Source organism: Aricia agestis, chromosome 18, assembly GCF_905147365.1.
Source record: "Aricia agestis chromosome 18, ilAriAges1.1, whole genome shotgun sequence".
NCBI lineage: Eukaryota > Metazoa > Arthropoda > Insecta > Lepidoptera > Lycaenidae > Aricia > Aricia agestis.
The window spans coordinates 9,469,412-9,483,114 of NC_056423.1; the positions used below are offsets into that span (position 1 = coordinate 9,469,412).

The 13,703-nt window shown below is 37.6% G+C and overlaps 1 protein-coding gene across 1 annotated transcript in view; it reads left to right on the plus strand.

The window, feature by feature from the left end:
* LOC121735971 overlaps positions 1-10,445 on the plus strand; it is a 102,665-nt gene extending 92,220 nt beyond the window's left edge. Inside the window, exons 4-8 of the mRNA XM_042126980.1 lie at positions 245-420; positions 2,818-2,924; positions 3,554-3,741; positions 8,232-8,344; positions 10,212-10,445. Coding sequence (XP_041982914.1) covers positions 245-420; positions 2,818-2,924; positions 3,554-3,741; positions 8,232-8,344; positions 10,212-10,436 — 809 coding nt within the window. The 3' untranslated portion in view covers positions 10,437-10,445. The remainder of the gene's footprint in view (positions 1-244; positions 421-2,817; positions 2,925-3,553; positions 3,742-8,231; positions 8,345-10,211) is intronic.
* Positions 10,446-13,703: the final 3,258 nt, after the last annotated feature.

The window sequence follows — 13,703 nt, forward strand, 5'->3', positions numbered from 1 at the left end:
CACTGCAGCGAGGACCTGGATTGCCTGGATCTGGAGTAGGAGCAGCCCTTGGCATAGCTGTCTCTTATACATAAGAATCAATATGACTCTAATTGTCATATTAATAGAGCTTTTTCCAGCGACCTGGGTGAACCGCTGCAGTAAGACCTGAAGGAAGAGCAGAATCTTACCCAGCTATCCCTGCTCTAGAAGACCAATATAACTCTTATTTTTATACTAAATACTAATAGAGTACACTTTTCAGCGACCTGGGTGAACCGCTGCAGCGAGGACCTGGAATGCCTGGACCTGGAGGAGGATCAGCCGCTGGCACAGCTGTCCGGCGTGCAGACGGACAAGATGGCGCTGTTCTTCACGGAGCTTCTGGACCACGACCGGGATGACGTCATTGATGATGGTGACTTCGACCACTTCTTCGAGGTACGACCAGGTATCAGATTCTTATGTGAATTCGTTACCATGAATAATAGAGCTCGCTTTATTATTAACGGCCGTTCCCAATATTTGATCTATCTTTGGTTTTGCCCTACTAGAGATAGGAATAGCTCACATTAGACATTAGAGACATATATTTTATGTCAATTGTGAGCTATTCCTATCTCTAGTAGGGCAAAACCAGAGATAGATCAAATATTGGGAATGGCTATTAGACACGACAGGCAAACTAAGGTATTCCTTACTAATAATATAAAACTAGCTATTTGACCGAGCTTTGCTCGGTATTCGATAAAACACGAATAAAATGACATTTTCTGAAAATGAATCCTAGCTAGATCGATTTATCGTACCCGAAACCCCCTAATATACTAAATTTCATGAAAATCGTTGGAGCCGATTTCGAGATTCCAATTATATATATATGTCGCAGGGAAAAGAAGATATCAGGGATATCCCGAAATCCCTAGGGATATCACGAAATCGCGGTAGATACCGAATATTCTTGTTTCTTACGTCTTCTTACTAAACAAATCTAGTGATATGTCATTTCACTAAACTAAATCTAGTAAAATGTCAGAAAAGCGGATACCGCCGAATAAAAATCGAGCTACGCATTTCTCTCGCTCGCTCTAATACCCTATCACTATCTTATGGGGGCGACTAACCCTAAATTTATGATTTTATAATCCATTTTTATGCTTGAAAATAAGCCCCGAATTGTTTCATTTGTTTCATTCATTTTTTCATAGCATGGAGTTGCGGGCGTCGTTTAGTACAAAATAATTATTGTTTGTGTGTGTGCATCTTCGTACTGTGTTTTATGACTGTTGTTGTTTGTGTTGTCTTAAAATATGAGCACGAGCCCTTAATATGGTCCTGTATGTGTGGGCTACATTTCATCGCTAAACTATACCATGGCGTTGTAAGTTTGCAGTCCAAAATAATAATAATATAATTATATTATCTCGTACCTCCTTACAATACCAACAACAAGAAAAGTGAACACCGAATTTTTTAACATTAACCTAACGTAAAGGTTATGAAAATTTTCCATTAGCACATAAATGCGCTTTCGAGATATTTCAACTGGAATTAAAATTCCAAGAAGGCGCCCTCTGGTTATTTAGGTAATTTAATTTTCATAATGCTATTTTAGGGCGTTTTGGCACTGTTATTTAAAAGTAAACGTTTTCAATTAACATTTAAATATTAAGGGTTCTCTTGGAAATTGAAATAAATATAGTCTAGTAAACGCCCTCTGCTGATATTAAAACAGTTTGTCTTAATGTATGTCATAACAATATTTTCAACCTAACTTAGACTTATTTTGTGCGCGACTCCGCCACGTAAGTGTCTAAACACACTAGGCCGAAAATACGCGGCTGAAGTTCGGCATGATTACGACTGCATTTTTAAATTACAGATGACACACCATGCCGAAATTACGTCGCGTTATATTGTATGCTTAGCGCATTGCTGACGAAATCATGCGCGACGAACTTCGGCCGCGTATTTTCGGCCTAGTGTGTTTAGACACTAAAAGTACTATACCGCGGTAATCGTACATTTTCCCGCGATGGAAGCTTTGCTATATCATCCCACGTAGTTCATTCTATGTCTGTGCCAAAACCATGTCCACACTATGCAATTTCATCTTCAATTTTCATCATCATCTTTTTATTCAACTTTCGTTTGGCATATTCAATAATTGAATGCGTCAAAATCCACCCGCGTTGGAAAGAAAAGTGTCATAGCGTCGCGGGCATGCCTCACTTGCGATGTTAGCTATTAGCTTTGTCCACACTGTGCCTTTTTCTGTTCGTCAAGGGCATGCGTTATAGCGCAGTCAACAGAACAGTTATTGTATGCGCCAATATGAAAGTTGATGACGAAAATTGAAGATGAAAGTGCACAGTGTGGACATAGCTAATGCGCTATAACGCATGCCCTTGATGAACAAAAAAAGGCACAGTGTGGACAAAACTAAATATCATCAAAATCAACCTCGTATTTTTGAAGCCTATTTGATGAAAACACAGAAATAATTATCTTTATAATAGATATACAATTTTTTAACGCCCGATCAAAAGAGGAATGTTATAAGTTTGACATGTCTGTATGTGTTCTCGGCATTGTAGCGTCCACAAGGGCCGATTTTGATAGAGTTTTTAAACGACTTAAAATGGAGGAGGCTTCTCAATTCGACCGTTTATATTATGTTTGTTATTATTTTATGTTTGTTCGCGGGTAGCTTCATCGTTTATGAATAGATTTTGATGAATTTTTTTGTTGGAAAGTCTCATAGGTGGCCCCATGATAAGGAAATACTGTTTGAAGTCTGTTGTTTATTAAAATTTCAATTGACTTTGGTTTCTGCAGAAGCTGGCGCACTTCGCGGACTGGTCTCCCAACTCGTCGGAGTTCCACATCATGCTGGAGGTGAAGAGAGAGTTCATCGACAACTTCATCAACCCCCTGCCGGAGAAGTGAGTAGTAGACAACAGAAATAGTGAGTAGTGTGGAATACAAGCACTTGTAGAGCTGGGAAATTAAAAACAGAATACTGTATCATTAAACACTTCCACTCTGTGCGGCGGTTAATCGAGGACTGCCCGTCACTGTGACAGGCGACGCTTCGTGTGTCGCCTCTAGTGGAAAATGTGGAAAACTCTACATCGACGATGTTGGGCGAAATTTCTATGCCAAAATTATCCAAAAACGCAGTCTAGCTAAATGTTATACCAACTAGATTACCAAACTTTAGGACTGTACAACCGTATAGGCTATTCGCATTACCAACCTAGTTCTCTACGCTGACTAAGAGCCAGTCCACACGGCGCATTGCGTCAGCGTTGCGTCGACGCAACGTTTAACACATAGCCATTAACACGGGCGCTGCGCCATCGCAACGTTATTACGAAATAGTCTTAACGTCAACACCTCCTCCCACTTCTTCTCGGGGGCTGCTGTCCGTCATGTGTGCGTTGCGCGCTGCAGCGTGCCGTGTGAACGCCTTGGTTATTTGTATGTAAAACAACGCAACGCCAGCCCTGCGTCGACGAGACGCTGACGCAACGTGCTGTGTGGACTGGCTCTTAAACCACTTCATCAACAGATTCGCGGAGCTGCCCTACTACCGGCGCGTCTGCGGGCCCGAAGCTGGTGGTATACCGGGGCGCACCACGTTGGAAGGCTGGTTGGCGCGCTGGGCCCTGGCGTTGAGCGAGACGAGGCGGTTCGTTGACCTCCCGCTCTATCTGCAGTACTTGTGCAAGATACTGTTCCATGTGGTCGACAGAAATGGTAAGTTGGTTGGAGAAACTGGCTCAGTCAGCTTAGATTAAGCTATAATGAAGAGTTGACGAAAAGTAGTATCAGATAAGTTGCTAGAGGGTGCAGCTCTTTTTTGTCTTATAAATATAATAAAATAGTCAGATTGTAATGTTAGGATGGCTTCACAGTATTGCCAGCCCGTACGGGCTGGCAATACTGTGAAGCGGGGTGTCCCGGATAGCTGTGAAGCTAGCCTTAGATTATTATAGATAGGGCTCAGTCGTGTATGTTTTCGAGTGTACCATAGAAGGGTACAGAAAACTTAAAAAACGTAACTCTCTTAACGCAGTTGAGTAAAAGGATATTTAAACACCCAACAACAAAAGACAAAACCCTCTATTCTAATCGAGAACATTTATCGATTTTACATTTAGCATCAATGATTCAGCACTTGAGTTAAAGTGACTAATTAGTTAAGTAATTATACAGGGTGTTCAGTTATAATGACTGTAACACGCTCTCGAAACACCTGAACCCTCTTAAAAATTCATAACTACCTTCATTATATTTAATGAGATTTTGTTTACGACGAAAAAACAAGATGAGGTTCTTATTTTACGCTTATTTTTTGTATGATCTTACTCGTGATCATTTTAAAAGCCACCTAAAGTGATAGGAATCTCGTCTCCCATTGCTGAACACTTATGAATAGTTACTTCCTAGTTCCTACTGCCAGACCACCTCAAAGTCCCTTAGGCTCATCACTTTCTGATAAAGTGCCAAATGGGCTATCCACAGCTTTTTGACAGATTCTCCATACTTCATCTGTGAAGTTAAGTGCTGGATAGCCTATTTGGTAGTTATCAGGAAGTGGTGAAACAGGCCTTAATACTTTAGAATATAGAAGTTATAAATTCTAAAAATAGAGCTTAATACTTTAATGGATGTTAGGTAGAACTGGATACAACCTAAAGTAACCGCTAACGAAACTCCATAGTTGCTTGTCGTTCTTACATTTATTAAGGGGGTGTTCTTACACTCATTAATACAGAAAAAACCTTTTATAAGATGATGAAAGTCTGGCTGTTGCTGGCTCTTAGGCCATAAACAAAATATATACGTCGAATAACCCTCACGAGAGTGTATGATAGTAGCAAGCAAATTATTGAGAATTTACGCGTCTTTATCTGCAACTAGTAGTATGATATTTAAAAAGCCGGCCAAGTGCGAGTTTGACTCGCTCATAAAGGATTCCGCAGCAGCAGTAAGGTGAAAGTTAAATTAAGGTTTACCATTTATGACGTATAAAAAAACTACTTGCTAGATCTCGTTCAAATCAATTTTCCTTGGTAGTTTTTATAGTAATGTGCATCAATATATTTTTATTAGAATTATCACCTACTTTAGAAGTTAGAGGGGGGGACGACACACATTTTACCAATTCGGAAGAGTCTCTCTCGCAAACTATTCAGGTTAGAAAAAAAATGACATTAGAAACGATACAAACGATTTACGAACAATATTATGATTTTTGAAGACCTATCCATAGATACCCCACACACAGGTTAGATGTTTTTTTTTATTCAGTTGTACCTATGGGGACCCCTAAAATTTTTAATAATTTTTCAATTTTTGTATCAAAATCTTATTGCGGTTCACAGACTACATCAACTTACCAAGTTTCAATAGTATAGCTCTTATAGTTTAGGAGAAAAGTGGCTGTGACATACGGACGGACAGACGGACAGACAGACATGACGAATCTATAAGGAACCCTAAAAATACAATAGACAAAGTCATCTTGCAAGTAGCTCTATCCACTTTTAGCTCCGGTGTCGGACAGTTTCTAACTTTAATCAACTTCTTTCAACGACGAGAGGGAACTAATGTGTTTTTAACTACTCGCTTCAACTTACATTTATTATGAGAGGTTAGCTTTTAACCACCCCTATAGTTACTTGCTTATGTAATGAACTAAATAGATCACCTAATGGTAAGTGATAATGGACACTCGTAACAAGGGGCCTGATTTCCAAGCTTCGAATGTCGTTTTTTGTAAGGCCAGGAGAGGATACACCAGGGGCGAGAGAAATTGAAAATAGGTATTTGAAAATGTATTGCTGTCTCACCAATCTCAAGTCTCCCACCGCAGAGCGCGATAAAGACAACACGACAAAAGTTCTAATAAAAGAACAGATAATCTTCGATTCGTTGTCCGCTGATTCCTTCTCCAAAACTTAACCGATTTAAGTACTTCTTTATTAAGAATTAAAGCAAGGCTTGAGCTGTGTTTCTATGTTTTATGTTTTTTTGTATATTTAAGCCAGTTTTGTTTTCTGGGTGTTTGAACACAGAGGAAAATCTGGCCATTTTTTTGGGTTTTTGGACGTTCTTATCTTTTTTAATAATAAAATTATGAAAAAAAAGAAAACATAGAAGCATGCTGATAGTGGCCATAGATATTCAGGAAAAAAATCATAACTCTACCGGCATTATCCAGGGAGGAAACAGAGGACAACGTTTGTATGGAAAAACGGCGGTGTGGACTTCTCTTTAGCCATTTATTAAAAATCAATGTTTCAATCAAAACGAATGGTAAAACAGCAATTAAAAGGATAGATATTATCGTTGCGTACATTATAGGCTTCCCACTGAGGAAAAATGTGTAGTTTCTAAGGGATTTTATTCTACAAAGTCATGGGGAACAGTAATTGAAAAAAAATTGGCCAAGTGCGAGTCGGACTCTCGGTTTACCGAATACAACTACTTAGCAAGTTTCAGCAGTATGGACTATAACAGATTTTATAGTTTCGGAGGAGTGGCTGGGATATAAGGACGGACAAACAGACACGACGAATTTATAAAGGGTTTTTGTCATTTGGCTACGGAACCCGAACAAATTGTACGTTAGTAAATATTATACATATTTCGAAAATATTGTCTCCTTATTTCAATTTCATTAAAATGATAGGAATTCGAAGGAAGCACTCTATTATATTAAAATATCCCTCGCAATCTTCATATTACAAAATATCTTTTTATAAAGTTATGAAATCGCCTTTCAAATGAATATTGATATTATGAGGCTATTTCTGTAGGGTATAGCCACAATACAAATAATATTTAGTAGTTTAGTTACTATAGCTGAAATAATAAACATAGAAAGGTTTTTCAAGCCGACAGCCTGGGCCTGTAGACAAGTGGCAAAGCGCTAACGCTAACGCTAACGCTAGCGCTACAAAATGTATGCGATTTGACATTAAGTCATCGCTTCGCTAGCGAACACTAATGTCAAATCCATACATTTTGTAGCGTCAGCGTTAGCGCTAGCGTTAGCGTTTTGCCACTTGTCTACGGGGGCTGTTCGTTATAAAAATGCTTTCTCGAACAATTATTTCAATATCTTACAGCGCATACTGCATATTATAAAAACGAAAATTTGTCTGTCTGTTAACTTTTCACGCCCATACCTCTAAACAAATTTGGCTGAAATTTAGTTTGTGGATGTTTTGAGTCTCAGGAAAAGACTTTTTGTCCCGGAATTTACGGTTCCCTCACGATATACGAATTTTGGCGCAACGGAGTTACGGTCTTATATAGTTTTACAATAATATACTGGTATTAATAATTGTTTGGGGTTTCTTTTTCAAATATTTTATTCATTCACATAAATGAATTCAGGTGAATATTCATAAGAAAAGACCGCTATTTTTCTAGGTTATAGCTGAAATAATGAACGCAGAAAGGCTTTGGAAACCAACAAGCCTATTCAGTATACAACTCGGTATCGTGGAACGGTTTACTGCAGCGAACCCTGTCTCGTATCAAAACCCGCTCGTACCAAATAGAGGATCAAATGCCGGAACCGCTACCAAGAGAAATAAATGCTTTGTAGGATGAATTCATTGATAATGCATTACTAGCTAGCTATGGCAGAAGTTTTCTAGTAATGCATTTTTATTTTTTTATTAGTTGGAATGGAATAAGTGAAATCCAGAAATCAAGAAGGTGGATTGTAGACCTTAACATATGGCCTAGCATACGCCAACGAGATATCTCGCTCTACATGTTTTCTCGATGTTTGATGGTCTGTCTCTTCATCTCTATTGACCCTAGCATGACAAACATTTTTTTTCGCGTAGATCTATCGTCGAAATAACACATTTTTATAGAGATTTGTCGAGATAATGTCGAGATTTTGACATTATGAGACGAGTAGTTTTTAATTATCTCGAGAGTGAGATATCTCGTTGGCGTATGCTAGGCGGGACGGGCACGCACCGAATACGTCGCGAATGCGCTCCGAGACAGCAGCGTAACGCTGCAATGTTACAGCAGATTCTGTGCATTGTAGGGCCCTAGCACACGGTGACTTTTAGCGATGTATTCGCGCGTTTTGCGAACGCGCGTGTGATGAAAACGTAATGCGTATCCGCTACGTGTCCGCGACCGTCATACTATTTCTCATTATTTTTGTGTTCTGTGGCATATTGTTTAATCCTAATTCCATTATCCTGCAGGTACGGGTGAGATAACGAAGGCCGCTTTAGCCGCCTTCTACAGATCCGTGATTGGTCTGCCGGCCAGCCGCGTCGACGAGGTCATTGACACCGCATACGATAGGATGACCAGCGTAAGTCAATTTCGGTGACCAGCTTTATTTAATCCAGGGGGCTTAGCCAACACGTTTATTTTATCGATTCTTTATGGAATCGCCGATCAAATGTATGGAATTAAGTTGAGTCGAAGGTCAACTTTATAATAATAATAATTATTATTATTATACGCGTATATCATCCAACATCCAAACATTTCTTAAAGACAATTTTATAAATAAGACGAAGAAAGTAAACGTGTTGGCTAAGCCAGCCCAGCAAGGCTTTAATTAAGATGTACCTATTTGATGACGCCTCCGTGGTCTAGTGGTTAAGAGCGTGGCTCTCGACTCAGAGGTCGTGGGTTCGATTCCCGCGTTGGAAACATGTTATTTCCAAGTTTGGTTAGGACAATGCAGGCTGATCACCTGATTGTCTGACAAGTAAGATGATCCTTGCGTCGGATGGGCATGTAAAAAGTCGGTCCTGCGCCTGATCTCTCGCCAGTCGTGTCGGTCTTCCGTCCCACTGGGTTATGAGAGTGAAGGAATAGAGAGTGTTCTTGTGTACTGCGCACACACTTGAGCACTATAAAATTACTCCTGCGTACCTGGCCTAGTTTCAATCAAACTGGCCACCGTCACCGAAATCGGTGTGGGGAGTATATTATTATCATTATTTGATGCACTCTAACTGAAAATACATCGTCTCAAACACAAAACTAAGAAACTCCACAAAACTATATAAGTAATATATAATTAAATAAATAAATAAATAAAAATTGATTTATTTCTGAATAGAGTTATAACAAATACTACTAGTGCCTACCACCTGTTCGGATTGATTTGAACATTGAATATGGTGTATAATTGTGCGACCGTAATACATTATTTAAACTAACGCCAAACATAAAATATATGTTTTCCGAATCGTGTTGTAAAATATTTCGAAATAAAACCCTCGAAACTTGGTTCTAAACTCCTATAAAACTAATATTGCAGTTTCGAACTTCGGAACAATTTCAGAAGTGTAGAGTGCGGTTTTGACGAAAACTTAAAGAGTCGTTGAATTTTAGGAAGTCATGGTTACTGGCTAAGTTACTGACGAAAAATTTTCATATAATAATATATAATTATCGAAATACTAAATATAATAATAATATAGATTGAAAAGCTAATAATAATATAGATTACCTACTAGAATCTAGATGATGTTCGTTTTTTGTTGCGCATAAATTTTTTATCACATGGGAACCATACTATATGACATAATAATCATTATAGACCGGGAGATGGTAACACAAAATTCTTGGTCATTTGTACCAGGATGGCGGTTCTTCAGGGGTCTAATTACGTAAAGGCAAAAAGGAAAATGATGGTCATAGCGCTCGCACTGGCGGCCCAAACGCGTGGGCGTAAATCGAACGCGTCGGATAAATAACGAGTGTCGAACTTCTCGGGTGTGACTTACAGACCGCCATACCGACGCGAATACATTAACTATTCGTTCCACGTACCGCCCTGAAAGTTTTTTAACAGTTCCCTGTATGATCATAAATGAGATAAACATGAACAGGCGGACGGACACTCCTCCACGTTTTATAATGCAAATATGTATTTCATACGTTTACTACGTTGACGTAGGTAGAATTTTACTGTAGGCTATTTGGTAAAGTCAACGAAGAAGGAGGGGCAGTTAATATTATAGTACCTTTACATACCCTCTGTTTTTAATCCCCGACGAAAAAAGAGGGCTGTTACAAGTGACGTGCATGTCTGTTTGTCTGTATGTGTGTCCCTGGCATCGCAGCATCCCAACGGGTGTACCGATTTTAATATTATAGTTTTTTTTCTGGTCTGTATTTTATAATAATCATTAATTAATGACCGTGTTCATTTCTTACAGAACGGCTACCTCATTCTGGACTACGGCACCTACATGCACTGTTTCACCAACTGGCTGATGGGCAAGAACCCCAACGGTCCAGGCCAATGGGTGCTCGTTCCCCCTAAGGACTCCCTCCCCCAACCCCCATTCCCTGTAGACTACAGTGCCCTAAACACGGAGCCAGCGAAACTTGAACCGTACGCACCAGACAAGAAGACGAATAGACATTCAGTTATAGTATAAAAAGGCTGATGTTATACAGGCTGTTTCTATAAATTCTTTTTTAGGAAAAAATGTTTTATTTTAACAACTTTTATAGATAAAATAAAATCAAATGAGTGTTATGATTAACTCCTATTGTAACGTGGCGAGACGATGTTACACATGTGTTGAATGAGACATTTTAAACTGAACTTTATTTACTAAACAAAAACGGATTGAGTTGACAAACTTCTTGCACGAGGTATTGGGTGGTCTATTCTAATTTTTAATGGCCCACTAAGGGTGGGTTGCACCAACTTACTTTAACTATAACTGTAACTTTAACTATAACTTTAACTGTAACTACAATGCAAAATGTCAAATCTTTGGTTAAAGTCAATAATGGACGCCATATTTAACGATGAACAGAGAGCTCGACAAGGTTTTAAATGAACGTGGCTAAAAAAGGAACTAACGCTGTCATCATACAAAAACGCCATTTTTGACAGTTCTCCTTTACCAGTAGCGCCCACGTTCATTTAAATCTTTGTCGGACCAGCAACAGACATCTGTCAAATTCTGTGGACAAAATTAAGGTTAACCTTAACTATAACCATAACTTTGACCGTAACTGTAACTATAACCACGCCTCACCCTTAAAAATTTATCGCATTGCCTCGCCACGTAAAATATAAACCGACACTTAGTTTAGAAATAGCCTGTATTTTGATGCACTAACGCTTTTTCTTAGCTTTACAGGTTGTATCATAGATACCTATTATCATTAAGGCTTATGTAAAATGTAAATAGAGTTCTATAATTGTCCAGAGAGTTTCTTTTGTTTTTGTGTAAATAAAATAAACGAAAAAAATCCTACATTAGAATAATTCAGAATATGTATCCGAAATAATTAGTACACCTAAATGAAGACATCAAGAATGACTCTGTGAGACCATAATTATTAAAATAAATATCATTAAAACAATAAGAAGAAAGTTGTACAAAGTTTTTAACATGCTGTGTAACTTTAAATTATCTAATGTTAGATCATTGTCAATTAAATGACTTGAAGATGAGAAAAAGGGACAATCTACAATATAAAAATGAGTCGTTGAATGTGTTGCTAAGCGCAAAACTCGAGAACGGTTGGACCGATTTCGCTAATTCTTTTTTTAAAATATACCTTGAAGTACGATGATGGTGCTTACGGAGAGAAAAATTCTAAAAAAAAAAAATTCCTGAAAAAGTCTAAAAACAACACTTTTCTATACTCCTATACAAAAGATTTGTGATAATACTTAAAAGTCAAATATATAAAAATGGATTTTCAATTATGTTAGTAACGCTAAAACTCGAAAACGGCTGAACGGGTTGGGCTAATTTTAGTCTTAAAATATTCGTAGAAGTCCAGGGAAGGTTTTAAAGTGACACGAAGTTCACCGGGACATGTAGTCTATAATATAAAAATGAGTCGCTGAATGTGTTACTAAGCGCAAAACTCGAGAACGGCTGAACGGATTGGGCTAATTTTAGTCTTAAAATATTCGTAGAAGTCCAGGGAAGGTTTTTAAGTGACACGAAGTTCACCGGGACAGCTAGTTAAAAATATTTATGGATAATTTAATTTTATTTTTAAATTCCTTCTTTTCTTCTCACTATCCTTTATGAAGAAAAAGAAGAAATTTTATTATTTTACAAATATTACAAAACAGATTGTATAGATATATGCTGCAAAATTCAGCCTAAATTTTAGGCAATACAGAATACTAGAATTTGTAGTAATAACTAACGACTAATCCTACCACATTAAATTTAGTTGTATAAACCTGATTAATGCAAAATCTACAGCGTGTTCTACAATAATAATCAACCGATTTTTTTAAAGAACAAAAAACACGCTGTATGTTGTAATTTTCAAATCCTCTTTGTTATATAGCTTGTAGACTGAATGTTGGCTTACGTATATTATAAAACATACATAAAATTTAAAACTTAGGTCCCATAAAAGGCCCTAATGTTATCTAAATGAAACCTACTTTATTGCTGCATAAACAATATTGTTTTATATTATCTGCCTGATAATATAAAACAATATTGTTTACTTGCTTTTTTAATTCGAATTAGAAATATTATCTCATGACGTTTTGAGCACCGGCAAAAATAGGTACACTGAGTTCTATTTCGGAAGCTACAACCGTAAAGAGTTCAATTTAAGTTTACTTTAGGTTTGAAAATAATATAATAATCGTTATAATATATAACAATTGTCACAAACAAATGTAAGTTACTTAGTGAACATGTGACTAAAGTGCTTATTTCAACATTTGCTGCAATACTGGTGTAGAACAATATTTTAACAAGGGATCGTCCAGATATTACGTCACAATGCATCTACATTGCGTTGCATGTGCATTGCGCATCTGCGTTTTACATTGTATGGAGTTTATTTCAAAATATTCAATAAATTAAAGTTAAGTAGGTAATTAAAATGACTGGATACAGCAAGGGGCAGTCGAGATTTTTGATTGACGTAATATGTGGATGCCCCCAATATTAGTAAGTTATGTTGCAAACGCTTTACTATGTAATAAGTATTGACCAAGCCACCTAGAGTAAGTAAGCGGTGTGTGTACAATGTACATAGACCTCTGCACTACGTAAGAACTGCCTTAATCGACGAGCACAACAACTATAGTCTAAGCCATCAGACGAGGCTCAAAACTTCACGTTTAAGGTTAATAAAACGACGACTTCTGTGGCTCAGTGGGTGGGCTGTCGGTAGCTCAAGCCGGGGGTCGCGGGTTCGAATCCCGCAGACGGAACAAAAAGTTTTCAAGGTTCCTGGGTCATGGATGTGTATTAAATATGTGTATTATATAATAAAAATCTTAAATATATGTATAGTATAAAATTATTAAATATATTTCCGTTGTCTGTACCCGTAACACAAGTCCTTCAGGTACTTAGCACGGGGCCAGACTGACGTGATGTGAAGCGTCCATAGATATTATTATTATAAAATGTTGGGATTTATTACGAGAACACCATAATGCGAGATTTGTCCCTCAATTGTTCGTAATTCTTAATCAAATCTATATCATGGGACCACCTTTAAAATGTTTTTTTTCTAACAAAAAAAGAACTATCAAAATCGGTTAATAAACAACGAAGTTATCCGCGAACAAACAAAAAAAATCACAATATAAAATACGGTTGAATTGTGAAACCGCCTCTTTAAAAGCATATAATTTACGGTCGAAAGAAACCTCTTTTCTAAAGTCGGTTAAAAAGTAAAGGCACTTACCAATA